Here is a 27,321-nt window from a genome sequence, read left to right on the forward strand (position 1 = left end):
ATCCTTAGCTCCAAGGGGAACGTGCACACACATCATAAAAAGTGGTATTGATTTTCTTTGTCTGCATGGTGTGAATGAAATGCCCCTGAAATGACATAAACCAGACTGCGTGTGAGTGTGCCTTCTATTTAACCGTTGATTTGTTTTCCCTGTTCGTCGTACAGGTCACACATTACACATACGCACATTAATTCAGTAGATGTCCTACTATTGGTGTTGCCACCCACTCACAGACTTCTGCTGGTATGCCGTCCTCCCTCTAACCACCTGTGACTGGAATATGTGAGGAGAAACCCATACCCATAATAAATAGGCCCACAGATACAAGAGTGAAAAGAGCACAGAGAAAGTCCGTTACTTTGCCAACTGTACGGTCACAGAGTACTGTCAGCTCATGAGAACCCAGTTCCTCTTTTCGCAGGGGAGCATGAGCTCACTGCTGCCTTCATGTGCCAGCAGCTGGTCTCCTCAAGAGCTGAGGTATTGTGCAACCTGCTGTGCGTTCAGGGACCCAACTTTTCCCACCCTTCTCTTTTGACTGCAAAAAAAAGTGACACATCATAGAGTTTATGTTGCAGGATTAGTCCCCATTTTGACCTGCTCACTAACAACACTCAAGTCACATCAGGTAGTGATCATCCAGCTGTGCTTAAATTAGTCCCACATCTGTCAGTTTGGCTTATTGTTACTCTGATCTTTGACACTTACAGTATGTCCACTTTCAAAAGTATACTAAAGATATTTGTCAGATTTAAGGAACTATAGGCTATGTGTGTGTGTCTAGGCCTGTATTTTATGTCTTGAGAAAAACTGAAATTATTCATAACAATATAGCCTATACCCAGAATGAAGATACATTGTGTTTGTTTGCCTTTGTAGCCTACTGAAAATCACCAATTTCTGAAATGAATTTTTTATTGCCCTAAATACCATGTAAATGATTGAATCAGTTATCTGAATGAGTTATCTGAGTTATCCACGGTCATTTACAGTAGTTAAATACAAAAAACAAACAAACAAGAAACACTAGATCAAGGAGAAGTTCTTGAGAGATTAAATAGAGCTGGATGCCCCACCCAACTCAGGTGGGACATGGCTTTCAGTCCAATTAAGTGACATAAACCACTCATAAATAAATTACATTTCAAAATCCTCTATAAATGGCCCCATTTCCAAAGGAGCTCTCTTTGTTGCCCATAGATGTTTCTCTGTTTCAAAGCTGCCCTCTATCTGCTCCTAGATACAGCTTCATACTAAGAATGACTGCCCCAGATTCTGTCCCAGATGCTGACATGGACAATTTCATGGATGTGAATGGGGTTACTGGGCCCTGTGGTCTGCTGAGCTGAGAGCGCACATAGCACTAATGCTGACTTCTCCGAGGGTCCGCGAATGCCACATTGCCCGTGCGTGCCGTTCTACGTCAACGGGCTTTAACGGAGTATCAGGACTCTGGTGGAGCGAGTGGGACAAGTGAGACGGCTCTGCTGCTGCGGGACAGTCCGCCTCTAGTGCTGCTCACCACCAGCCCGTCCTCTCCGCCTTAAAGCTTCCCTATCTGCCCTAAAACCTCTCAGCCAGGCGGTCAACCCTCATCCAAATGACCGTGACTCGAGACCGGCCGATGACCTACGCCAAAATGAGAGGGCTTGTGACGTTTTTCTCAGGTGAGGTTCAAATAGCCTAAATATTTTTTTTTTTCTTTTTTCTTATTTTCTTTGGGTAAACCATTAACTTTCTGTAAACCAACAAATCATACGTAAAAGACAAAAAAAAGTAGTTTAGATCCTGCTGCAGAAGACAAAATGGGTATAAAATAGCCTGCTATATTCAAGTGACCAATTCTCTATGGCCTAAATTTGTTTTAACACAACCCAAGTCTGTTTCAATAGTTATGACTTTTTATTTTATTTTATATATTTAATTTAGTGAAAGTGTGTCCAAGTCATGAAGTTGCCTGTGTTACAGCTCTGCTCAAGGGGAAGAAAGCTGGCTTCAGTGACTTCTTACACAAACTTGTTTCCAGTCAACCACTCTGCCAACAGTAAGTCAGAGAAGAAGGGGGGGGGGGGAATCACATTTTCCATGTATAAAACACATTATAATTAGTTATATAATATAATTTGTGGTCCCAAAAAAGAGGGAGAGAGAAAAAAAAACTAAAGTACCTCTTATTTTTAACCACTTGATTGAAGCTTGGACACCGAGAAAATCTTGCGGCGTCAAAGCAAACTGAGGAAAGAGAAGGACGAGAAAAGTGCTGTGGTGAGTACAGAGAGAGGCGTTTTTTTAAAAAGACTGAGCTGTGCGTTGACAGGAGATGAAACTAAATCTGACCTCCTGACCGTCCCTGTCCCCTGTGTGTCTCCTCTCTCCTCAGAGCTCAGCGAACACAGAAACCTCTCTGTAAGTCATTTTTCCCACCGACACCCGGAGACATTTTGTGATTTAGCTGCACATTACCACAACAGTGCATTAATCATAAGAGGTTAATTAATCAATTATTTCATTAATTCACTAAAATAAAAACATAAGTGACAAAGCATGTTTTCTGTTGTGGTATTCATCAGGATGAAGCCATCGGACTTTGACTACCTCAAAGTTATCGGCAGAGGAAGCTTTGGAAAGGTACAGGAGTTGTCTGTCCTTGCAGGTTTCTGTGTATTTCCTCCCATCTTTGGTGCTGGAATATAAAATGTCATATTAAACACTTTTGCAGGTGCTGCTCGCTAGACACAGAAAACAAGGTGGCTACTATGCTGTCAAAGTGCTACAGAAACAGATGATTGTCAAGAGGAAAGAGGTTATAATCTATCTATCTATCTATCTATCTATCTATCTATCTATCTATCTATCTATCTATCTATCTATCTATCTATCTATCTATCTATCTATCTATCTATCTATCTATCTATCTATCTATCTATCATCCACTTACCTGTTGTGTGTGTGTGTGTGTTTCTGCAGCAGAGGCATGTGATGGTTGAGAGGAGTGTCCTACTAAAGGGACTACAACATCCATTCCTGGTGGGACTCCACTTCTCTTTCCAGACACCAAACACACTCTACTTTGTCCTCGACTATGTTAATGGAGGGGAGGTACGTGTATGATAATGACTTATCTCTGTCAACTGTGTGATGGATAATGAAAATCTGGATCATAAAAACTGATTTAGTTACAGTACTTCTAAAGGCTATGTACCGGTGTATTTGTTTGAAATCAGCAGTCATCAACATTGGGGCCATGATTCTGCTGTGGTGTTGAACGTCATTTATCTCATTTCTGAAATCTGTGCACCACTCATCTGCTTGTCCTCAGCTTTTCTACCACCTGCAGAGAGAGGGGTCATTCCCTGAACCCAGATCTGCTTTCTACGCAGCAGAGATGGCAATGGCGCTGGGCTACCTTCACTCTCTTGACATTGTTTACAGGTATGTACATACATGCATATATACATGAATATAGATAAGACACTCCACTGAGTTTTCCTCAGCTTTCTGCTCACTCACTTGCTCGCTGGCTCTCCTTGCTCATGTTTGATTTGAACCTGTTCTGCATGATTAATTAATCTATGCGGAGAGATCCCAGTGAAATGTTCTTTTTTTTGAGAGCGCTGCATAGCAAATGTTTGCCCACAAAAATACCACCAATGGCCTTCAGCAGCGCATTAAAAAATAAAGAGTAAAGAAAAGGCACATGTGAAACAACTGGAACAACAAGAGTAGTCAATGTACCTTTTCTGCTGGTACTTGTAGACTAAACTTTTTTTCCATCTGTTTCTCTGCCAGAGACCTGAAACCAGAGAACATCCTGCTGGACAGTGGGGGACATGTGATGCTGACGGACTTTGGGCTTTGTAAAGAAGGTGTGTCCACAGGTGGCATCATGCATACATTCTGTGGGACTCCTGAGTATCTCGCTCCAGAGGTGCTACAAGGTGACTCCTATAGTCCAGCGGTGGACTGGTGGGGGCTTGGTGTTGTGCTTTTTGAGATGCTCTATGGACTGGTGAGTAATGGTGACTATGGTCTTTTTCTTTTTCATCATCTCCTCTTCCTCCGTAGCCTCACCTTACCTCATCTCTCTGTTTTCTCCCTCTCAGCCTCCGTTTTACAACCGTGTCAAAGCAGAGATGTTTCAGAACATTCTTCACGCTCCCCTGCAGCTACGTGGTGGGGTGTCTCAGGCTGCACACTCGCTGTTAGAGGGCTTGCTGGAGAGGGATGTCTCCAAACGCCTAGGGGGAAGCTGTGACGTTGTAAGTGCACACACACACAGAGAGACGAACTGCGATCAACACAAGCACGAATAAACAAAGAGCTTCTCACTGTGATGTGTTGATGCAGGTGGAGCTGCAGGAACATCCCTTCTTTGCCTCCATCAACTGGGATGACCTCCTGGCCAGGAAGGTGACTCCGCCATTCATCCCAAAAGTGGTATGCACCATTCAGAAATGAGAAATGTGCAGAGCGCACTATTGTTTTTTAATCTGTGCACAGTGTGCCTCAGCGTTTGTTCATCCCTTTTCTCTGCTGCAGACTGGCCCCTGCGATATCAGCCACATCGACCCCGAATTCACGCTACAACCTGTCCCTGCCTCTGTGAATGAGCGGTGCCAGGTGGGCGTGGCCAGCGAGGCCTTCCCGGGATTCTCCTTCATGAACCCAGCGGAGTACATGGCAGCACAGCTGGTTTCATAACATCGCCAAATCCTCTGGCAGCGTGTTTGTTCAAATATTTATTTTTTATGTCATAAATTATTAAGATCACAAGTCTATTTTTAAGCACTACAGCAAAAATACTCTTCTTACTCCAATGGTGTAATCAACTATGTTTGTATATTTTTATTACTGTTATTTTCAGTATTGGTATCAGTTCATGATGTGAAATAGGCTGGTTACTGTTTCACTGCTCCTTGCAACCTTAATGTTTAAAGGGATGAAACAATAAACTCCTAATTCAAAGCATTTTTATTGTTTTAACACTTCATATTTACATTTGTAACATGTATTGCAACATTCCCATTCATCTATTACATTCACAGCTTACAAAGGTACTACAAATACTTCACAGGCTGCCTCGAAAACCTGCATAGTGACTGAGGCATTGTGCATCACAAGAGAAATACAGCGACCTTCTCCTTCGACAACCCTAAAACACGAATTGGACCGAGCTGATTTTATGTGTGATGGTGTGGAGTTGTTTTTGTGTGTGACAGAAACAGAAAAGGCGCATCACCATGGAGAATCTAATGGGTGTCTCACAGAGGCAAGCATCTGGTCTGATCCTTTCTTCCCCACTTCAAAAGGCTGTTTCTGAAACGGTCTATCCACAGATACTTTTCTGTGTGTCAGTAGATGCTGAAGGAGGCGTAGCTCTGCTCGCTCTGGCAGGTGAAATAAGCTATCAGCTGACCATTGCAGATCATCAGAAACAAGCCGCTACCTGAGGAACAACAAAAAAGGTGGAGCGTTAAAGAGAAGTGAGCACACAAAGACAGATAAAAAATGACTTGTAGATAAAGTGCTGGTCGTGTTTGTTTTACCTAAAGCCAGCCACCACTGCCACACCACGGGGAACTCTAGCATCACTGCAACAATACGGAAACAAACGGTACAGTTTCACAACAGATGGAGTAATGTGTGTGAGTAATCTGGGTGGATACATTATCAGATTTCTGCTCACCAAGGCTGGTGATCATAACATGCAGAAGTGTGACAGTGAGGGCGTAGTCCCACACCCGCCTCCTCACCACTGCTGCAAACAAAAGGCCACTGCAAAAGTAGGTGAGCTCCAAGGACAGGAGGTTCACTGAGGGGAGACCAACACAACCAGGCACGATGTTATTTGTACAAAGTTCACACTCAGTATTTGTCATCTTGGCTGCACTAAGCAGCGTGCTCACCTAAGTATTTGGAGTTGGATTCAGCAGGTTCGGTCTTAAAGTCAAATGGAATCAACCCATCAAAGTGGTCCAACCTAAATGAAGAGAAATAACTTAAATTGGTGCAGGCCAGCAGTAACAAAAAGGCAGTGAGTGTTAATTGTAAATGTCTCTCAGCTTTTGTATTATCTGTCTGGATTAAAGTAAAGAGAGTCTCAACATGTGGACGAAGCAATGCAGACACTCATGAGAGAGATAATAAAACCCTCCTCCGCTGTTTTTAAGTCTTCTGGGTCAAAACAAACATTACGGCAAAGGGGGTTCCATGGTAACACTGATCTGGTAATGGGACCCTGGAGCAATAGCAAGATTTTTGGGCGTATTGATCCCCTGTTGCTGCTACTCTGTGTGCAGTCAGCATCATTACCTTTAAATACCCATTAAATACAAACTGCAAACTACACATGACAATATAGTCTGCCAACAGATCCACTTAAACACACACACAAAAAAAGACTATCTTATATGGCTTTTCTGTTATTAATTTGTACATGTTTTTTAAAAAAACATAGCCGTTTATGTTTTGGGTGTATATATTCCAAAATTTGGAAAACAAAATTGCAGTAGTCGTTGCAATTCAACGCATTCATTTGTGACGCAGAGTGAACCTGGAGCGCTTGAGGATCGGGGGCCCAGAGGGACTGGAAGTTATGATCATCATCACATTAGGTTTCTCAAATTAGATCAGTTCAATTTGTGTGCTGGTTGTCATTGCAGAGTCTGGTACATATCTTCAAATCTGAGACAGTTTATCTATTTATGTGACTGATGCACTTAAAGCCTCTCTTTAAGTGCATCTGTTAGTTGACTCAAGAGGCTAAAGTGAGAACTGCCAGACCTCCCATATCACCAGTGGAGAAAGTATACATATTATTTACTTCTGCAAAGGCAGCAAACTTACAGTGTAATAATTCAGCGTTGTAAGTAAAACTCCTGAACTGAAAGTGGTACTTTGAAAGAATGTTGCTATTATCAATAAACTTTACTCGAAATATAATTTAGGAAAAGGGCACTGTTATGTATTGTTAGAGGATACAGTTATAACAAGCTGCAGCTAATTAGTTAACACAATTATACTACAACACTCTGACAAATTTATCTAAAGGTTCCTGGAAATATATTTAATTGATTTGATTTTACAACAGTCATGCAGCTCTGCTGGTATACATCCAACTACCGGTAATTAATTCCACCGACCTGTCTGTGTTACCCAGATATCCTTGCGCGTAGTCAATGAGGTTTTACTGTTGTTATCTTTATAAGTCCAACACAACTGATTGAACAAAGAAATAACTGTCTCAGAATGAATATAAATATTTTACTGGTAATTAAAGTTAAATTCCTGGGGGGAGTAGCCTAATATTACACATTACGTTGTTGGTCCTTTTAACTACTGTAAGTGCTGTTGCTCAATCTGTATAACTATACCTTACATTCCCATTATATAGTCTGAATGAAAATTGTTGGCAAGGAAACTAGAGACTGAGTATAGAGGTGGTGGGTGAGGATGCTTGTAAGAGCATAGCTGAGCTTGCGTGTGTGCCTGTGCGCATGCGCGTGAGGGATTCACACCTGAAGGCACCGAAGCACACACTCCCAATCATGTAGAAAAGAGAGTAAAATATGAGCAGACACAGCAGCAGGTTGAAGAGCACGGTCTGTGAAGAGACAGAGAGGGAGACATTACTTCACAATACAACATCCAATGTGTCCAATAGGCAACTCTTATAGCGCTTATATTTCCAATGTATAGCACTAACACTAACCTGACGCTGTATGCAGCCTTACATGTTATAGGCTGCCAGGCTGCAAGGGGGGAGGGATGCGCACAGTAACAGGCAGATAGCGACTCTTATCTGCTGCAGCCTGAGCTGCTGCTACATACAGTTACTGTCATATTAAATGGCACATCGTGTGTTTATAGATTATTAAGAACATCTCCAGCACACTACACTACATTGTCATATCCTCTTTATTATTTAATCGCACAGGGTTTCCCCACAGTCGGTGCAACACGGCTGACAGACTGAGACTCGTCCACAGAGAGAGAGAGACGGCTGATGCAGGTTAAATCATGACACACCACCTTGCCCTCTTACCTTCGAGTCGACCGCTTTGCCTTTGAATGCCATCTCATGGTTTTGTTCTTGATATTGATACTACAAAATAATAAATAATAATCCAGGCTGCAGCAGGCGGCTGACCGACCCGGTTAATCCCTCGGAAACTGGACTTCTCCTGCCATCTAGCGACAAACGCAAGACACGGTCCTCCACTATACCACCGACACCGCCGCCGCTTTTCTTCCAGCCGAGCTCTGAACTCATTTCACCTCGTATTGAGGGGTGGCCTTTGTTGACTGAAATAAAGACTTTTCTCCACATCTACCTGTTTGGCAACGTCGCAATACAAAGTGGCGTTTATTTTTTTGCAAGTTTGTGCTTCTGGTAGTTAAAAAAATCATAAAACTATGGGAGAAAAACGACGTAGCGTGTTATTATCACCGGAGAAAAACCATAACCGCCCTATGTGGGAGGGATTGAATACTGCAGGTTGGCTGGAGATGATTTGTCTTGAACATCTAGTCTGAGAAGCCACCACCACTTCACAAAGACTCCTATCAAGGAATATGTGGCCAATGATTGACTTTAGATGGATGTTACATTAAAATCATAATAACCACACATCAAATAGTCTTTAAGTGCCACGAGAGGTGGTACCACTAGGCTACCTACCACAGAAACCGACGCAGGGGGCTTCATACAGTCAGAAAATAAAATCCTGTTGTCGTAATGTCACATTATAAAAACCTGTATTTCATCGACATCGTTATAAAGTGAATGCATGTCCATTCATTCACTCCGACTTCACTGTTATTTTACATACCAGCCCACACAACTGTAAATAAATGTGTGTGGTGTGATGAAGCCAAACCGGTGCAGCGACGTTTTTGTTTTTTTTTACTTGAAGATATACTTCGGCTGATTTTACAGGCCTGGTCAGTGTTTAATCCTGCACTTGTACACCGTGTGCGCGTAGCCTACACACTGATTATCGCCTGGTCCTCATGCGCTGTGTGTCGGTAGGCTGCATTATAAAGTGCCCGGTATAAGGTTATAAATCAGCCTGTGTTTTGGGAGGGTTGGGGGGGGGGGGGGGGCATAGATGATGAACCGGCCGCTCATGGACGATAATAAGACACACTGCGGTCCGTTTCATACTCATACTTCTTTATATGAAGAGGAGGAGGTGAGGAGGAGGAGGAGGAGGCGGAGGAGGGAGGGGGGCACTTTCTGTGGCTGTTAGCGGCCACGGGCTGAAACATGAGCCCCCGGTCCCGGTGGTGGTAGTATTGGTTATATCGGCAGTGAACGGAGTTTTTTGGGCGTGTTATAAGTGCACACAGGCCTGGTATTGACCACCGATAGTGTACTGAACTTTTCCGAGACCCAAAGTTGTCAGGCAGCGCATCTCACACGCATGCGCACCCCCTCTTCTTATCCAGCAGCTCTAAATAAGAGTTAAAACAGAAACGAGGTGAGTTCCACATTTTATAAACAACAAGAGCGCTGATTCTTATTTATTAGAAATGGCGTAATTTGGGGAAAAAACGACCTTCGTTTTTTTGGCAAATGAGATTAGTTCTCATTATTTCCACTCTGATTTAAAACGGCGAGAATAAATCGTTTTTTTTTTTTTTTCAAGTTTCTATTGGAAGAAATTAATCAAGCAACAATGTTGAAGCTCGTAACAGGAGCGACGTGTTATTGCCAGTGTGTGCAGTGAGTGGTCTGCGAGACGTAAGCGTTTGGTAAATAAAAAAACAAAAATGCATTTTTTCCTATTGTTATTAACCGGGAAACTTATTTATTACAGATTGTCCTTAGCTTGGCTGCATCCAGTCACAATGCTACCACCGCTGCTGCTAGCCGCGAAGCTAACCTCCTCCATTCAAGTGGATGGAGCGGAGCTAGCAGCCTGTTAGCTCCGTGTCAGCAGCAGCGCTAAGCTACAGCAGCCTGGGCTGACATTCCGTGACAAGGGGAAAGTGAAGAAAACCACCGGAGGGGAGGAAAACACCAAGTCAGGAAATTACACAGCACGCGTTTGGCTTTGTTCGATGCGTAGCGGCTTTTGCATGATTTGTTTAAATTGGTAACTTGAGTAATTTACATAGTTTAAACGTGTTGGTGGCCCTCTTCCCTATGCTCCGCCATTTTGTATTATAAGACGAATGCTAATCATGGGCGCTCTCTTACAGACACTTTTATTTCTGGCCGGAATAAAACTGAGGCATGGGGTGTGAAGTCAAACTTGATCAGCATCCATCAGCTCGGGCTTTTGTTTACTTTTCACCTGGTTATGGCCGCCGTGCAATCAGAAAATACCACCCTAATTCATTGTTGATCATGCGTCAACAGTAAAACGTTATATCGTAATATTAGTCGGATTAAAACGTGTTTAAGTTTGGCCAGTCGGCGCAGAAAACAGTGTTCTCCTTGAAATGGATAAAGAAATGACCCCCTCAGTTGTTCATTGGCAGGCAAACACCCGGTTTTAAGAGATACTGTTAAAACAAGGAAAAGATAAAGTTGTGTGGTTAAGTTAAAGTTGAGACATCTCTCTGCATCTTTGTCAATGATCTTGGTGAAGGTTCACCCTAATGAGGCCGTTTGTGCACGTATTTGCCGGTTAGTTGACCAGGAAAACAATATTATTATTGACTGTTTTGTCTGAAATCGAAGTGCATGGTGTATCCTGCAAGCCAGCACACAGTCGCCATCTAGCGGTGATGCGGCGCGACGCTGTTTACAAGTGCAGAGAGAAACTGCATTTGTAGTTGGGAGCACACACCGTGGTAACACAGCGGCCGAGGTGGAGGTGGTTGGAGGTCTGTCCAACTGATCATCACACACAGTCAACGATAAAGACTAAAAAAACAAAACAACAATGTCATAATTTATTCCACCTGTGTTTTTTTGTTTTGTTTAAAAAAAAAAAATCCTTTTAAGAATTGCAATGTTTTGGGGTCAGTGTGTAATGACATCTTTGATCTGACTGTTATGTTTGTGCAGGTTGGGGATATTAGAGGAGTGGGGATGACTGACACTCCACCCAGTGATGGCCCCTCCCAGGGAGCGGAGTTCGACATGATGGGTGCTCTGGACTGGAAGGACGGCATCGCCACGCTGCCAGGAAGTGACATCAGGGTACCAGTGACTTGTTTGTGTGTTCAAATGTTTACTGTCTCTGATTACACTTAGATCTACATGAGCAGGATTCCCTACAGTGTTTCATAGCAGAGGGGAGTCGCCTTGTTTGAAGTAAATAAATACATTAAGTAGGACCACACCTGCAAGCATCAGAGATGATTAACTTATTTAGAGAAAAAAGTGAACTTTCAGAGGGAAAGAGTGTGTGGCTATTTGAGATGAATGAGGATCATCATGACTGCCCCTAAAATCTGAGACGGTGCAAGTAAAATTTTCATCTACTTGCGCATGTGCAGCCAGTAAATTTGCTGTTTTTTGTTTGTTAACACTGGTAAAATGTGGGAGAGGCGACTCAAAGGATCTGGTATCTGTCATTACAGGTGGCAGGCCAGTGTGTGTGTGTGTGTGTGTGTGAGGATCATGAATGAAAAGGAAATGTGAATATTTGCTTTGCAAGTCAATTTACAGTGTGCACCCCTACATTTTCTGTTTGCACTCGTGAAATTTGAAGTTGGGGGGCCGCTGTGCTCCTCGTAAAGAAAGTTAGTCTGGAGCCCTGCAGACTCCTTGGAGGAAACTTGATGAGCATATCAGTATCTTGTTTTCCTTTGTGTCTTTCAGTTCCGCATGACAGAGTTTGGGACTCTTGAGATTGTCACAGACCTAGAGGTCAAAGGCCAGGAGGCAGAGCCTAACCACAAGACCTTGGACCCAGCTCCCACTCACACTCCCACTCCTCCTCCAGAGGGCCAATCACAGGTCGGCATAGCCAAAGCACCAGCCAATAAGAGTCAGCCAGGGTCGTCTCAAGCTAAAGGTATGACAGCATGTGTTTAACCCTTACACCACTGTTATTATAAAGAATTGCAGTCCTTATTTACTCTACCAATATTTTGTACAGTAAACAGATTCAGATGTATGGCTTTTGTCCCCACAGTCAGTATTACATTTAACAGATACATGCAACATAGGAAAAAAAATGGATGAAATTGCTACCTTCTGCTGAGGTTGTTAAGAGCATCGAACGCAGATGGAATAAAACTTTTTTCCAGAGCGTGTCTTTTTGAAAGTTATTTGTCTGTATCTGATGCCAGAGGGGAGAGATGTGAAACACAGGTGATGGGGGTCATGTGATGCAGGCTTTGCTTTGTCATATGACAGTGTCATAAAGGGCTGGTAGATTGGAAGTGGGGAGGCTAATGTTTTTTAGAGCATGTGTGAGTGATTTGTGGGAGTTTGTTTGTGTTGTTGACAGGCAGCATGGAGAAGTAGCAGAGTGCGCAGTACAGAGAGAGGACTAGCTTCAATGCTACTGCTGTGTCATTAAAGGCCACAGCTTCATTCCCTCTCCTCTCTGTCCTCCAGCTCCGGGTCCTGTGCTTCTGTCTTTGGAGGAGGGCCCCAGTGTGGAGGTTGGGCCCAGTGTTGAAGTTGGCTCTAATGCTGAAATGGGCCCAAACGGGGAGCTGGCAAGGTGCCGGGCCTGTGGTGGCCGTATTCCCCGAGATGCCCTGTTTCAGGGTAAATTCTGCAGCTCTGTTTGTGCACAGCCCTCCAGTGGCAGGTAGGACCACACGCTTTGTATTCTCTAACAGCTTTTCATTCTTGTTCAGATTATTTTGGTTTGTTATTTTGTCACAAGCCAAGTGTTTTTTGTTTTTTTTAAAGATCGTCTCCAGGGGAAGCACGAGAGAGCCAAGCAGCTGAAGGAGAGAGACTGGGTAAACGCGTGCGCAAAAAGAGGAAGATCTACATGGATTCAGGTGAAGAAGAAGAAGACAACCAAGAGGAGCCAGAGGTAAGGAGGAGGATCCTCTCACTTGTGTCATCTTCCAGAGCTAATAAAGTGTTAAGGAGTGTTTTGCAAATTAAACATCATAATCTGGATTTTTTTTCTGTATGTGTATCTATTATGTTAATATAGATGGCGCTGATTATTGACATGTTCACCCTTTGTAGGAAAAGGCCAAGACAACCAAAGGCAGGAGAGGAGCCAAAATGGCAAAACTAGGTATGTTATACGACTGGCTCTGTAAGGAGTTGTTTTCTCTTTATCTTATGAAAGTTTGTAAATGTCTGACATTGTTATCTAAATTCAAGGCCTCAAAGAGTCCTGGACACATCTATAAACAGTGTTGCTTTGTGAAGTGAAGACCACCCACTGATGTACATATCATCAGTGACTTTTGTTTTCAAATATTACAACCTTAACATTAGTCCTGTTAAAACTCAAATGCAGTGTGATATTAGACAAGAAGGAATGAGAACTGATAAACACAGACTTAAGGTCTACACATTGATATCATGTGCTTTCACCAGATTCACAAAACTCTCAGAAATATTAGTCTAAACTGGGTCAAGTAGCATCTTATACTGAATGCATTATGTATTATGTTTTTTTGTTTGTCCTAACCTTAGTGGCAGCCCCTCCCAATAAGAAGCGAGCATGGAGCTGGCCTGCTTACCTTGAAGAGGAGAAGGCCACTGCTGCTCCTGTTAAACTATTTAAAGAGGTAGGATTCTCTATACACACCTGTCAGCTGAGTGTCATTTAGCATAACCAAACTGAATTGTGCTGTAATGTGATGTACATTTGTTTGACAGCACCAGTCGCTTCCTCAGAGCAGGAACAGTTTTAAGGTGGGGATGAAGCTGGAGGGCCTCGACCCGTCTCACCCCTCCCTGTTCTGTGTGCTCACTGTTGCAGAGGTATGGGTGTTAATGGTTGTTAATCAAGACTGTGTGGGTTTTATAATTACGAATATATAATACTCTGTTTATTTGTCTTGACTGTGTCCCTGCTGGTGTGTCTCTTACCTCTCAGATCCAAGGTTACAGGATAAGGCTTCACTTCGATGGCTACCCAGAATGCTATGACTTCTGGGCCAACGCTGACTCATGGGATATAAAACCAGCTGGCTGGTGTGAGAAGAACGGACATAAGTTATTGTTGCCCAAAGGTAGCCTCGTGATTTTAACAAATGAACAAAACATCAGCTATGAAACAGTTCTGTAAATATTTGGTGGAAAAGTTTCACAACATATTCGCCTTGTAGGTTGTAAAGATGGAGAATTTAACTGGAGCATGTATGTGAAGAACTGCAGGGGGCAACTGGCCCCAAAGCACCTTTTCAAGAGCCTAAACACAGTGAGTATTTAATTACCACACTAGTTTAAGTCATCACATGGTTATTTAATTCATGGACATAAGTGCAGGGCATTGTGTATATGCAGACTAAATATGTAATTTTTTTTTTGTCTTTCAGTCTGTGACTCCATCTGGGTTCAGAGCAGGGATGAAGTTGGAGGCAGTCGACAGGAAGAACCCTTCGTTGATCTGTGTAGCAACCATTGCTGCCGTTGTCGACAATCGGCTGCTCATTCACTTTGACAACTGGGACGACACGTATGATTACTGGTGAGGACACCCCCACCCCCAACCCCCCAGTCCACTTTGGTGGAGGCTGAGTGAAATCATGTGGAGTAAAATGTCTGTTCGGCTTCTTAGTGAAGCTGCAGTAGTGTGGGTAGACAAAGTATGAAAAGGTAGAGGTAAAATGTAAAATGACGAGGTCCATGAAAAGTAGAACAGATGCACATTTACATAAACATTTCCATGTACCATGTTCACCTGCGTATTGTGGTGCGTGAAGGTGCGATGCCAGCAGTCCATACATCCATCCTGTGGGGTACTGTGAAGAGGCAGAGCTAACACTGACCACTCCAGCTGGTAAGACACAGACCAAGACACATGTGGGTCAGTATAAACTACTTAAATATACTATAGGGCCCTGACTAATATATTCGCTAATTAAGATATTTATTCTGCTGGTAAATTTGATTCTTTTTAACTTGTAACATAGACGTGTTTTCTTATAGAACGTTTTCTGCACTTTTCTGGTGTTTTCCTTTTTTTTTTTTTTTTTTTGCAAGAAAATGATACTAACATGTTCAAGCTAATTTTAGATCTATTGAGCTAATGCATGCTGCTGTCACATTGTGTGGATGCTCTGTTTGCTTCTAGATTTTAAGTTGTGATACCTGCATGAGTGACATGAGAGTGTATTTTATTAATGTGGACCGTCTTTATTAAATTATGGACCTAATGAGTGTTTTATTTAATCTTCCTAGAATATAAACATCCCAAGAGTTTCTCATGGGAGAAATACCTGGAGGAGACGGGGACACAGGCAGCTCCTGCTCGGGCTTTCAAACCGGTGTGATACACTCACACACACACACACACACACACACACACACACACACACTGGAGATTTATAGTGCTGTATCCATCTACTCCAGTTGCCTGTCTAAAGTTAGTGATTGTTATTCTGTGTTTTCAGCGGCCTCCTCATGGATTCCAGATTGGGATGAAAGTGGAAGCCGTTGATAAGAGGAACCCCATGCTCATCCGTGTTACAACCATATCAGACACAGAGGACCACCGACTGAAGGTACGACACGTCTCCTCATTAGGACGCTCTTTGTCTGGACTCTGCGCAGCTCATATGGATAATTTGTTTGTTTTTTTGTTTTTTTTTGGCATCTAGATCCATTTCGATGGCTGGACTTCAGAATACGACTACTGGGTGGAGACAGACTACCCCGATCTGCATCCTGTTGGGTGGTGTCAGAAAACCGGACACCCACTACAGTACCCTAACGGTGAGACACGTCCACCTGGCCTGGTCCTCAGCGAAGCCAGTCCAGGTTTCTTAGGAAAAGGATCCAAAATTTGTAATTTCAACAGATGAGTCAGCAGAGTTTGTCTCTGCCTTCATTGAACTTCTGGATGTGGTGGTGGGAGGAATCTATAATAAATTCAAAATGGAAATGATCTTGCAATAGTTTTATTATTATTAACACACTCCTGTGTCTATGTGTATGTGTGTGTGTATTTCAGGCTCCAGTGATTTATTGACCGCCCCAGGACAAGGATGTCCTACCCCGGGATGCAACGGGGTCGGCCACATCAGAGGCCCTCGCTATGGGACCCACTACACGTCCGTACCACATATTCAGTTTTGTGCTGTCACAGTCTCCTTTTCCATTATTACTTTGCCATTTTCATTTCATATAGTTCATATATTTTCCTCCTCCCTTTATCTTAGTCAATGTATTTCATTTCAACTTTTTGTCTCCTTGAGGTCAACTACCGTAGACTCATGCACCCTGAAATGATGGAGTCCTGCTTTTAAAATCATTTTCATTAAAAAATGTAGATTCTAAATTTTTGATCTAAAATTCGTACATTTAATTTCCTATCAGTGCTGGTCTTATGGTGGTGAAACGAGAATTATTTTCAGATCATTAAAGTTTAATGTCTTCATATTTTATCTATATGCATGCGCCAAGGACAAGGGTAGAAGATAGAGTTTTGGTTTTAGTGTGTTTTTGAATGTCATTTGTGTTTGCGTGGGCTGCGAGTAGTGTAAATGGTTTTTCGTATGCGTGTGTGTAGGAGTTTAAAGTCTTAAAGGTATTCTTAAGCTGCTTCTCCTATTTGTCAAAACATAATTAACTGTCTCATTCACTGTTATGAAATACATTTTTGTCTGTGAAAGGTTTATTTAAGGCCAGAGTTTGTTTGTCTCTTTGTACAGTTCGGTTAGCTGTCCCTACTCTGAGATGAACCTGAACAAGGAGGGCTTGCTGCCAGACCGCCTCAGTGGAGAACGACCTCTCACCCTCAGCGGACCTCATCCTCGTGGCCGACGTCCCGATCCTCACACGAACACCACCACACAGTCGTCCTCGACGCCCGAGCATCCCGAAGTAGCCGAGGACTCACAGAACAGGTCCGTGGCTGAAACATGCTCAAGGCCAAACTGTTGTGAAAAACAGCACAAACCCTCCAAGGAGGATTTCTATCAATGTTTTATATGCAACTCTTTCCCAGTGGTCAGTAGATAAGAATGAATTATCTTGTGTTGCTAGGAAACCAGCAACAGTGGAGGCTGAGCGTTTAGGGCGCAACAACCAGACGGAGCCACCGAGTGGAGCCACTGAGCAGAGCCACAACGGAACAAGGCCTAAACGGTACAAGCCATGAAAGTATCACAAGAAACAGCTGCTGAAGTTCAGGACGGAGGATGTTGGTGTGTGTTACTGAGTGAGTGCTGTCTAATTTGTACATCGATGTCTTCTTTAAGGACTGCTCCAGTTCCTAAATACCTGAAGATGCACTACGTTAAAGAGGAGATTGGTGACAGTAAAGGTGCGTGTGCAAAATGGGATGAGATAAATGATGTAAAAGAAACACCTCAGAGGCCTCACTGACTGTCGTCTGTCTGCCTCCCTCCTCAGCCTCTCCAGATGCCATCTCTCTCCAGCAGGCCCTCCACGAGTCTGTGTTCTCCCCCGGCATCTCTGCCTCCCCCCCTCACCGGGTGGCTCTCTGCTGGGACAAACACTGCCAGCTGCTGCCCGAGGTCCTGGGGCTGACTGCCAAGAGAGTGGCCACTTGGAGCGCTGAGGAGGTCAGACATGCTTAGTCGCTCACACTGTGTCAACACAGACATTCTCCTCATTCACTTATCCAACATGAAGGCATCTAGTTGTTCAGAGAGACTGCATGAATTATCAAGTAGAGCTGCCTGTCGGCTTAACAACTCAGATTCAGTAAAGACTTGTAAGCTGCTTTGATTAGTAGATACATTATACTAAAGGAATAAAAGATGTCAGGAGCGTTTGCTGTATGTTTTCTCTCTTTGTTCTTCAGGTGGCCAGTTTTGTCAAAGGACTCCCTGGATGTAAAGAACATGCTGCTACATTTAAAACAGAGGTGAGCATTTCATTACTAATCTGGACTCTGATAAAAATCGTGTTTTTCATGTTGGTCACATTTTTTTGATGCTACAGGACATATTAGCAGAAAAGTAAGTGCGAAATTGCATTTCTGAGTATTTCTGCCTCCAAGTTGCTGTGAACCAACAGCAGACGCTAACTGGCAGTTTCAGGCAGACTGGGGTTGTCGCGTCACAACCCCAGGGCGGGGCACTAGTGCTTATAAGCCCCGCCCCGCTCTGCATCTGGCTCAAAAATGTGAGGCTGGATAGCTTTGAGCAGGCGCATTGCTAATGAGCTACTGGCGCTCTGCAGAAGGAGAGCCCTGGGAAATGGCACATGTTTTATATAATAACATAATAATAACAATTTAAAAACCACTGAGAATGCTTTAAAATATCTAAAAATTATGATTGGAGGGGGTCTTTAAATGTAGTGACAAACACAAGATCTAGTTTCAAAACAGATCAGTAGCCAGTGATTATTGTTAAAATTATTCTTTTCTAAATATTAATTAGTTGTTTTTTTTCTGTCACAAAATCACAATTGCCCAGAGCTAACAAGATGACGTCTTTAGCATTATTGTTTTGGGTGTTTTAAAAGCAATTAATTTTAAAGGATAATGTTGTTTTCCTGTATTTTTGATCATTTTAACCAGTACTAGAGATTTGTGCTTTAATATCCAGCTATTCTGTATAAAACCAACATTAAGTTTTCTGAGGCCTCTTGGCTCACCCATTCTTTCCATCTAGTTGTTTGTCTTAACCCCCCCCTTTATCAAAGAAAGTAGACAGAGATAAAATGCATTTTTAGAGTCAGTTCTATTTTGTTGAAAAATGGGCTTTTTTAAATGCAGCACAGGGACGATAGAACTTGAAAGCTGATTCATGAGCTGAGACACATAATTGGCAGCAATATACATAGCACTGAGTTAATCAAATCAGTGTGCGCTGCTGCCATTTGTATTTGGTCCTCTGTCTGACATAAAACAAACAGAAAAAAAGGCCTCAAGTGTCTACCCAGACTGCGTTTGCTGTGCAGACGTGAGTAATTTTATGCAGCTCCCCTGCGTTTCTCTTGGAATTTGCATACATTTTCATATCATAGAGGCATCTCTGAGAAATGTGATTTTGAAAACAGTTGATTCATATTTTCTGCACTTTAAATGTTACCAAATGATTGATATGTCTAAAGTCTTTATAGACACACAATACAGTCCGTCGAAATTTTCCCATAAGGTCCATTATGAAAGTTTAAATGATGTATTGAGATTTTTTACAGCCCATGAAATGCAAAAGTGTTGATGCACCCCCGCTCTAATTGCATGTAGAACAAGTCATGAAGGTCTATAAGTTCTCATGTGATTAGAAAGTCATCCAAAAGTTTTGCCAGTCAGTTGTTCATGTTCGAATCAAAACTTTCATTGTTTTTGGTAAGGGGGACAAACATTAGCAACTAGTTGGTTAACTTTGTGGAGCATGGAGACACTAATGAGACAGATATTTATCTCAGGAGTTGGTGGAGACCAAAACCGGAGCTAAAAGAAAGACTATATTGGTGTAGGTTCTTCAGGGGAACAGAAATACAACTCCAGATGACTGATAATGTTGTCTGGTAACTGCTGGATGTATAAATGAGCGACTGTCAAAAAAGGTCAGTTAAAAGGATGTTAAACTGAATTCCAGCCAAACAAAGCTTTTTTTCTGTCAAGAGTATGAAACTCTGTAACTCCGACTTCGTTTCTAGAAACAGTGATGTGGAGCTGATATGAATCATTTTTTTCTCTTTAGCAAATAGATGGCGAGGCCTTTCTTCTACTCACCCAAGCAGACATCGTCAAGATCCTTTCAATTAAGTTGGGACCTGCCCTGAAGATTTACAACTCCATCCTTATGTTGAAGAACGCTGATGAAGAGTAGGAGTTGACTCCACGAGGGATCTCTCCCCCCTCACAGGACCCTCAGCTCCGGTCTTATTAACACTCAACGAAAGACATTTGAAATAATCTGTCTGAGCGAGCTTCATCCGTGGATCTCTACGACGCTGCGGCTACAGAACAGGAACAAGAGGAAGCCATCATCTCAAAAACGTCCATTGTCCCCCCCCAGTTCCTCTCCTCTCTCTGTGATGGAGACCACCGGTCGACCTGAGGGAGAGTTTTACACGAGACCATGAGGATTCCTTAACTTATGTTGTGTTTGTTTACTGAATCATTAAAAAAAAAGAAACTACAGCACCTTCTAGGCTTCTTAACATTGTACAGTTTATGGGTTGTTGGATTTAGTGTCTTGATTCTGTTGCATTTCTTGTTTTATTTGAACTGTAATGACATGGTGCTTGAGCTCAGAGCAGACGGAACAAGCGTTTTTGTGCTTTGTTGCTTTTTTTACTCGGCAACAGAACATTTTTTTAAAGCTGCAAAATACAATCGTGAGGTGGCGAGGTTTTTAAATGTGAAACCCAGTGGAGCAGAAGCACTATGTAGTTCAGTGTTCCTCCTCTAGAGGGAGAACATGGGCCGCTCCACAGGCCCAAAGGCAAGAGAGGTTGGTTAGTTTGGAGTTGGCTGAAGCTTAGATTGAATGGGGGATGGTTAAAAATTGTGTGTGTGTGTGTGTGTGTGTCCAGATGTGAGTAAGTGTGTTTGAGAAATGAGGATGTAATTTTCCACCAGCCCGTTTGTGTTGCTTTACTGGTTAGGGGGTTGTCTTGTGACAAGCAGGGCTAAGGGCTAATTGTTGAATCAAGGAAATTTGCAGTCTTTTTAAGGTGGAATGCAACTATGAACCAGCTCTGTTTATTTGTATCTATCTGCTTTTTTTTTTTGTTGGGAATGGCACATGAATATGAATGTTTAAAAAAAAGGCTTTTAGTTGTTTTGTTGATATTGATCATCTTGTTTGGTTAAAAATAACCTCTTGTCATTCACCTTGTAAATAGTATACAGCTACAAAAGGACTGTCCTTGCTTCCTTACAAGGGTTTACTCCTGCTTGGTTATGCAAAGCCTTGACATCGGTCTCCAGGGAAGGACATTGTGACAGTGAACTGAAAAAATGAGCCTCAATTCATACATAGATTTTGAGAAAAGAAACAAAAAAACATTTGTCGGGTGTCTTTGTAAATCAACGTGCACTTCAGCAAGTTGGAATGTGTACATCAGCAACTGTTTATATGCAAACAGCTTTTATTTATGTATTCTAATTTAAGGGGTAATGGTACGCTGTTCTGGCTCCGAGATAGCTGTGGCTGTTTGATGGAATGTGTGAATGGGTGAAAATAAATGAGATGCACACTGCCTGCTGTCCTCGGCTGACCTCAAGTCATTTCACCACCACCACACACAGACACACAAATGCAGACAGACCTCACAGATTATCTGGAACTGCTCTTTATCTGTACATGTTTGAACTTCTAAGGATGGAAAAAACATTTACTCTTAAGTACCTTTTTAAAGGTACAAAAGTTTGATTAAAAAAAAAAAAAAAAGAGTCAGGATTTACCCACAAGCTTTTTGAGGAGCTTTTACACATACAGTATCAAGAAAATTGAGTTGCTGAGTTATTATGACCACTGTAATAATGCACTTTTTGACATTTAATCTGCGCTGGGACAAAACTAATTGTGTAACGTTACGCATTCACTGCAGTACTCAGTGGAGCGTTTAATTTCTATGCCATTTTTTGTACAGTGGCCCAAAAAGCTCAATGCACTTTACAGTAACACAACACATGCAGATGGACAAGCACACTGCAAATTCAGAAAACATCAATTTGACAGCACATGCAGCTGCAAATACACACAACAAAAGTGTTTCTCGGGGACAAAAATACTTGTTGAACTAGGCTGGGACATGATCGTGACTTTTGAAGTTAAAAACGTTGGACAATGAGTTAATCCCCGCAGGTTTTGCCTTCATTTCAGTCGGGTTAGGGTTAGAGACAGGGAAGTCAGGGTCGGAGAGAGACAGAGGACGAAATGTGCAAGGGGCAGCTGGACCAAGACATGAACCAAACCCCGGCCGCTGCAGTTAGGATCTCATGTTCAGGGTATCTCTCTCTACACTTGGATCTGCTGGAAACATTTTTCCTTGTGTTGCAGTCTGTTTGTGTCTTTGCATGTCTTTTCTTAAGTTGCAGTGCATTGAGCTCCGAGGGCTGTAACTTAATGTTTCCACTGCACCACAATTCAAAGAGGGGAATATTGCACAGCTCTTTTACTAGATTGTACTTCAGATGATATATGACAAGCCTGCAAAGTATTGTGCACTGTTAAACTTAAAAACAGTGGCTTCGTTTAAAATAAATGCCTGAGGCTGAAGTTCCTGTATAAATATAAATTAAAGTATCAGAACTTTACTTTTTCCACTTTCTCTCTCACTCATCTCATGACCCTTTACATTCATCTTGTCGTCCTTAGGCCCATGGGCTGGGAACCACTGGACTAAACAACACTAAGATGCAACTTATTCAATGACGGCGTTAACATCATATAATAAAACTTAAAATTTTGTGACCATGACCATGCTTTCTGTGCTTAAGAATTTAATTTCTTTTTCTGACATCCATTTATTTGTTTAGTTTATTTATTCAACATGATAATTAGGTTGCAGCATGGCAAAACATGTTGTGTAATCTATCACAGCGAACATTATATGTATTAGATCACTAGCTTGCTAAATCCTTGGTACCTCGACAGTGTGAAGGTACGTGGGTTTTCCAATTATCCAAAAATAATTCAGAAAATGTATAAACCTTTTAAGCATCAAGCATGGAATATTTCAAGTCAAAAAATATTTGGATGTGAATTTAACACAGGGCCAGTATATGGTAATGTATGTAACATCAGAACAGCAGGGCGTACGTCTGTGTAGTCATGATGATTTAGTTGAAATGAAAAGCATCACATTTCAATGGTTGTGACCCACATTTACTGTAAAATTATAGTAAGTTGGCCTTTTTTTAGACAGCAAGCTGCAATGTGGTCACGACTCATCATGTAACTGAAAGCTGGCATGCTGTGTATCGCCTCGACATGACCTGTATGCAAATAACCAAAACCCACCCACAATCCAGTTAAAGCACAGTTCCAGGCAAATTCAACCTGGGGCTATAGTTTCTTAATATTTTAGGTCTAAAAGAAGGATTTTTAAGATTTTCTTTTTAATTGCTTGTGTTATGCAGTAGTTCTGTCTGCCGCCGCATCGCCACAGTAGCGTATAATGGGAGCGGATGGATCTTAGGCTGTTTACTAAATAGCCTAAACAGCCTAATCTTCAGATTAATTCTTTAAGACCTAAAATATTAGGAAACTTCAGCCCTAGGTTGAATTTACCTGGAATTGTCCTTTAAGCTGTGTGGGCCACACATCTGGTCTGTACGCAGCAACCATCACTGTGAAAGCACCATGCTGTGCACTGACTACACCTGGCCCCCTTAGAAACACATGTGTATGCCACGTGAGCCAGGAAACTAAATGAACACAAGTTTGACATGCATTGTGTTTCGATTTCACAGCTGAAAAGAATACTTCACCCATTTAACATTAACCTCCAATAACACTGTCACACTTTAAAATACAAAGCCACAAAACTTTACAAGCTTCTGGGCTTGTACTCACTGCACATGTTGTTTTCTGTTTGCATCACTCGTCCTGCCTGTTCACTTCTGCTCTGCCCGGAGACTTCACACTTTCATCAAAATACAACTCACTAATGCTATGATCATCATTATTGGATTTTGTCAGTACTTGTAGTACATGAAGGAAGTTTTTCCTCATCACTGTTGCCATCTGCGTTTTTTCTTGCTGGAAACAGTAGGATCTCTTCAAATATTACTTCGATACTACTTTGTAGTGTCGACTGTTTTTGAAAAGTACCCTGAGATAACTCATGTTGTGAACTGAACTCTATAAAAAATTACTTAACTTGACTTTTTTCCTCTTCAACTTTTGACATGATCTCCAGGAAAGTTTTAAAGAGGAAAAAACTTTGTACCTAGAGGTCACCTGTTGACAGTTTTACTTATATTATCATTTTTGATACCAGGAGCAGCCACTGGGACAAATTGGCTGAAAGGATGAGAGGCAGCAGTGCCGTGTCCACAGCTCTCTCGTTGACTGACAGGTGAGTGGGTGGATGCTTGCCACTCATCCAAAAACACCAAAGTCTCAGCTCCACACACGCTCCCTCTCTTTGGCAGAATGTTCAGTTTAGCCAGGAGTTCACACTAGGGCCATGTTTGTGCAAATGGCAACAGTGGGACATCCCACTTCACGCTCCAGAGATGCTCTTCACAAAACTATTTGTGACATCACAAAGACCCAGCTAACACAGACCCAGAGTGACATTACTTAATGCTATTTGGATCTTGCGTAGGCCCCTCTGGAGCTACAAAAGTCTTGATACAACTTTTTTTTTTTTTGATATGCACTGACCATGACCTAAAATTGACATGTGAAACTGGTGCAGATAACCTAAATGAGAATAGAAACCAAAACTAGGGCAGTGGAAAAAACAATCAACCAAAAAAATCTTAAATAGCATGTGTTTGAAAATGTTAAGTGTATACAGTGAGAGAGAGAGAGAGAGAGAGAGAGAGAGAGAGAGAGAGAGAGAGAGAGAAAAAACACTGAGATGGCCCTTTAAATAAGATAAATAAATTAGACTTATCTAATATTTACTTTACATGCTGTAGGTTTATGGTGGAGGATGGCCAACTTTACTCGTTTTAAAAAAAACAACACTTGATGTGCTGCTGATCACTAAGAATAACCGGGCTCACCGTGGGACTGGCCTGGACCAGCCACTGATTCCCACGACCCCTCCTCCACACACACACTCATACTCACACACACTCATGCTTACACAAACCAAAACACGGGCTGCATAGACGCACAAGCAGCGGGGAGACAAGAGGAGCACAGAGCAGCTTTGCACCACTTTTAGTCAGGACTGCTATTCACACTAAAAAAGCTTCATTTCCGGCTCAGCGGCTCCCGCTGTTGCGTTGGCTCAACACAGTGAAAGACAAGGATGGAAAAAGAAGAAAAACATCTTAATCTGAGGAGGAATTAAGAGGAAAAAAAGTGTGGATTTCCCCGCGGTTCAAAGTGGCGGAGGAGATTTCACGGAGGAGTGGGAGGAACAACGTAACTCGGGCTGGTTTATTTTGATAATGCTGAGGAGCCAGTTTGTGCTTCGGATTTGCGTCCAAAACAAGGCAAGTACACTCAATCTGGTTTCTCACACACACACACACACTGCGTTAAAATAACGGGACAGTTCAACTGCAGCGAGTCAAGCGCTGGATTTAAACCCACCATTAAAGATGCATGCGTAAAAGCACTTGTGTGAAGCCTGACGACTTAATTCATCATCTCCGTTTGCGTCCTGTTCTGTCACCCGTAATGTTGTATAATGCGTTCACTTGCCTTGGGGGGGAAATTGAATTATGAGTTCACTTGGAGCTTTAATCTCTGGAGTTAATGTGGCTCCATTTTTTTTTTTTTTTTGTCCAGAGCTGCAGTGAGTGAGATCGCGAAGTGAAATAATCACAAGGTCCTGATAGTGAGGAGAGGAGAGGGTCAGGCGTGTTTTTATTGGCGTGATGCGATGGTGGGAGAGTGGTTCAGTGACAGTTCAGTCCGGGTTCAGAGGAGCTGCCGTGGGGGTGGGGGGTGGTGTGTGTGTGTGTGTGTGTGTGTGTGTGTTGCTCCACAGAGACAGTGGAGGAGCTGCAGAAGGGTTGGCATCTCATTAACTCAGCCACATGTCTTATTAAAGCAGCTATTTCCTGTTGTGTGCAGCACACTCCAACACCCCCGGTCCTCTCCTCTCCTCTCTCCCCCACCTCCTTCACCCTCCGACGCTGCGAGCAACACTTGTGTAATTCTTCGGTTTGTGCTCTTCTCTGTCTCCCTGTCTCTCTCTTGCTCAGTGTGAGGCCAGAGGATGACAGCGGCCAGTCCTGCCTGCAGCCCCTCCACCTCCCACTCCACCCAGTCCTCGCCCGTCTGCATCCCAGCATCATGCCACAGACACCTGAGGAAAGGAGGGGCCTTCAAGACCAAGCTGCACCTGCGCTCCGCCCCGGGCGTGTGGCTCCTGGTGGGCGTGCTGGTCGTCCTGGTGGGGATGTGTGTGGCCGTGGCAGGGTACGTGTCCGCGGCGCCGAACCCGTCCGGCGTTCGTGGCGACACCCACGCGGACAGGATGAAACTGAGCGGGCCGGTGGTCATGGGAGTGGGCCTGTTCATCTTCATCTGCGCCGCCACGCTGCTCTACGAGAAGCGGGACCTAGAGGTGGACGGACGCGGCACGCCCGATGATCTGGAGGGTCTGAAGGTGGGGGACGGCTATGAGGATTCGCAGGAGCAGTCCAGCTTCGGCTGCCAGGAGCAGTGGGAGTGTAAAGACGGAGAGCAGGGATCCTGGGCCGCTCCAGCCCACGCGCTCCCCCTCCTCTCCAACCAGAACTGCGTCCCTCCTCCTACTCTGCTTCTTCACACCAACAGACACAACATCAGCGGCGGACCATCTCCGTCGGACGCGGGCGGTGGAGATAGAGAGAACGTGGACAGGAAGGAGGAGGAGAAGGAGGGAAGGTCAACCCTGCTGGCCCGAGTTCTGCATCACCAGGAGCCAACTCCTCAGCCTCCCTCCCCCTGCCCGTCCATCTCTCACTCCTCCGTCTACTCAGACTCCTGCAACTCCAGTGAGATCCACTTCAACATACGGACAGAGTCTCCCCTGCCGCCCCAACACTGAACCCCCTCCTATTGTCTCCTCCTGAAATACAGTATGCATGATGAGATACATTTTAAAGTTTCACGTGCCGACACCACACAGTAAAGACTATGCATTCCTCAATAAACAGATGAAATGTTTGTTTGTATGTTTTAGTGCCTCTGAGTGGCGCAGAGGCTCTGAGTCACTGTCTGTGAAGGGTGTTTTTGTCCTACATCGTTCTCTGACTCACCCACATTTGAAAGATTGGAGCTATGCTGTTTGATGTCAACTCGCCATCTTTGTTGTCTTTGAACTCACCCATGCCCAAAAAAATCCTTAAAGCCGTGGCTTCTTTGACCATATTTGGACGTGAGGAGGATTGTTGAAAAGTTATTTGGGTGCCATACTCCGTCTTGGCTTTCCCCACTTCCCTCCCTCTCTCCCTCACACACACACACACACACACACACACACACACACACACACACACACACACACACACACACACACACACACACACACACACACAAACATCCTTGTGTAGAAGAACAGCATCTACATTTCCTCGCTGGAGAGGTTATGCTAAGTGGATGAGCCAGATTAGGTCTCAAATGAGTCTTTATCTAATCTCACACATACTGTAATCTACT

General features: G+C 43.2%; 4 protein-coding genes across 9 annotated transcripts; 3 read left to right on the top strand and 1 right to left on the bottom strand.

The window, feature by feature from the left end:
* The first annotated feature begins 1,466 nt into the window (after positions 1 to 1,466).
* sgk2b (serum/glucocorticoid regulated kinase 2b) lies at positions 1,467 to 4,783 on the top strand. The gene is made up of 12 exons (XM_085802225.1): positions 1,467 to 1,667; positions 1,969 to 2,044; positions 2,196 to 2,265; positions 2,381 to 2,406; positions 2,571 to 2,628; positions 2,720 to 2,803; positions 2,968 to 3,099; positions 3,320 to 3,432; positions 3,790 to 4,009; positions 4,104 to 4,259; positions 4,348 to 4,437; positions 4,540 to 4,783. Exons 1-12 carry the CDS (start codon positions 1,601 to 1,603, stop codon positions 4,699 to 4,701), a joined length of 1,254 nt encoding a protein of 417 aa, XP_085658351.1. The 5' UTR covers positions 1,467 to 1,600; the 3' UTR covers positions 4,702 to 4,783.
* A 397-nt stretch (positions 4,784 to 5,180) lies between these two features.
* LOC146972235 (putative transmembrane protein 244) lies at positions 5,181 to 8,279 on the bottom strand. Its single transcript, XM_085802226.1, has 6 exons — positions 8,045 to 8,279; positions 7,518 to 7,603; positions 5,907 to 5,980; positions 5,687 to 5,812; positions 5,547 to 5,591; positions 5,181 to 5,446 (listed from the first exon to the last, which is right to left on the bottom strand). Exons 1-6 carry the CDS (start codon positions 8,075 to 8,077, stop codon positions 5,352 to 5,354), a joined length of 459 nt encoding a protein of 152 aa, XP_085658352.1. The 5' UTR covers positions 8,078 to 8,279; the 3' UTR covers positions 5,181 to 5,351.
* Positions 8,280 to 9,226: 947 nt separating this feature from the next.
* l3mbtl1b (L3MBTL histone methyl-lysine binding protein 1b) lies at positions 9,227 to 21,241 on the top strand. Of its 6 annotated transcripts, none has more exons than XM_085802224.1 (22): positions 9,227 to 10,636; positions 11,021 to 11,155; positions 11,780 to 11,975; positions 12,524 to 12,722; positions 12,827 to 12,956; positions 13,118 to 13,169; positions 13,577 to 13,671; positions 13,763 to 13,867; positions 13,983 to 14,118; positions 14,215 to 14,306; positions 14,425 to 14,576; positions 14,812 to 14,888; positions 15,290 to 15,375; positions 15,502 to 15,612; positions 15,709 to 15,823; positions 16,062 to 16,161; positions 16,762 to 16,956; positions 17,096 to 17,197; positions 17,311 to 17,375; positions 17,465 to 17,637; positions 17,880 to 17,942; positions 19,735 to 21,241. In XM_085802224.1, exons 2-22 carry the CDS (start codon positions 11,045 to 11,047, stop codon positions 19,861 to 19,863), a joined length of 2,484 nt encoding a protein of 827 aa, XP_085658350.1. In that variant the 5' UTR covers positions 9,227 to 10,636; positions 11,021 to 11,044; the 3' UTR covers positions 19,864 to 21,241. The 6 variants fall into 6 exon arrangements, with proteins under 6 accessions (XP_085658350.1, XP_085658348.1, XP_085658345.1 ...); XM_085802222.1 differs by having other exon boundaries at positions 9,227 to 9,482; XM_085802219.1 differs by having other exon boundaries at positions 9,245 to 9,482; positions 14,812 to 14,915.
* A 3,532-nt stretch (positions 21,242 to 24,773) lies between these two features.
* Positions 24,774 to 27,163, top strand: LOC146972237 (uncharacterized). Its single transcript, XM_085802233.1, has 2 exons — positions 24,774 to 25,163; positions 25,881 to 27,163. The coding sequence occupies exon 2, from the start codon at positions 25,895 to 25,897 to the stop codon at positions 26,708 to 26,710; it is 816 nt and encodes a 271-aa protein (XP_085658359.1). The 5' UTR covers positions 24,774 to 25,163; positions 25,881 to 25,894; the 3' UTR covers positions 26,711 to 27,163.
* The last annotated feature ends 158 nt before the right edge of the window (positions 27,164 to 27,321 follow it).

This window comes from Trachurus japonicus, chromosome 16 (assembly GCF_045865225.1).
Source record: "Trachurus japonicus isolate A0001 chromosome 16, Traja_1.0".
In the NCBI taxonomy this organism is placed as follows: domain Eukaryota; kingdom Metazoa; phylum Chordata; class Actinopteri; order Carangiformes; family Carangidae; genus Trachurus; species Trachurus japonicus.

Excerpts from the sequence above, each read along its gene's own strand:
- LOC146972237 (XM_085802233.1), top strand. The coding sequence starts at position 25,895 with ATGACAGCGGCCAGTCCTGCCTGCAGCCCCTCCACCTCCCACTCCACC.
- sgk2b (XM_085802225.1), top strand. The coding sequence starts at position 1,601 with ATGACCGTGACTCGAGACCGGCCGATGACCTACGCCAAAATGAGAGGG. Across the intron at positions 2,266-2,380 it reads AGGACGAGAAAAGTGCTGTG|AGCTCAGCGAACACAGAAAC; the intron begins GTGAGTACAGAG and ends CTCTCTCCTCAG. Across the intron at positions 3,433-3,789 it reads TCTCTTGACATTGTTTACAG|AGACCTGAAACCAGAGAACA; the intron begins GTATGTACATAC and ends TTTCTCTGCCAG.
- LOC146972235 (XM_085802226.1), bottom strand. The coding sequence starts at position 8,077 with ATGGCATTCAAAGGCAAAGCGGTCGACTCGAAG. Across the intron at positions 5,592-5,686 it reads TGTTATGATCACCAGCCTTG|TGATGCTAGAGTTCCCCGTG; the intron begins GTGAGCAGAAAT and ends GTATTGTTGCAG. Across the intron at positions 5,447-5,546 it reads GCAGTGGTGGCTGGCTTTAG|GTAGCGGCTTGTTTCTGATG; the intron begins GTAAAACAAACA and ends GTTGTTCCTCAG.
- l3mbtl1b (XM_085802219.1), top strand. The coding sequence starts at position 11,045 with ATGACTGACACTCCACCCAGTGATGGCCCCTCCCAGGGAGCGGAGTTC. Across the intron at positions 16,162-16,761 it reads CGCTATGGGACCCACTACAC|TTCGGTTAGCTGTCCCTACT; the intron begins GTCCGTACCACA and ends CTCTTTGTACAG. Across the intron at positions 16,957-17,095 it reads GCCGAGGACTCACAGAACAG|GAAACCAGCAACAGTGGAGG; the intron begins GTCCGTGGCTGA and ends TTGTGTTGCTAG.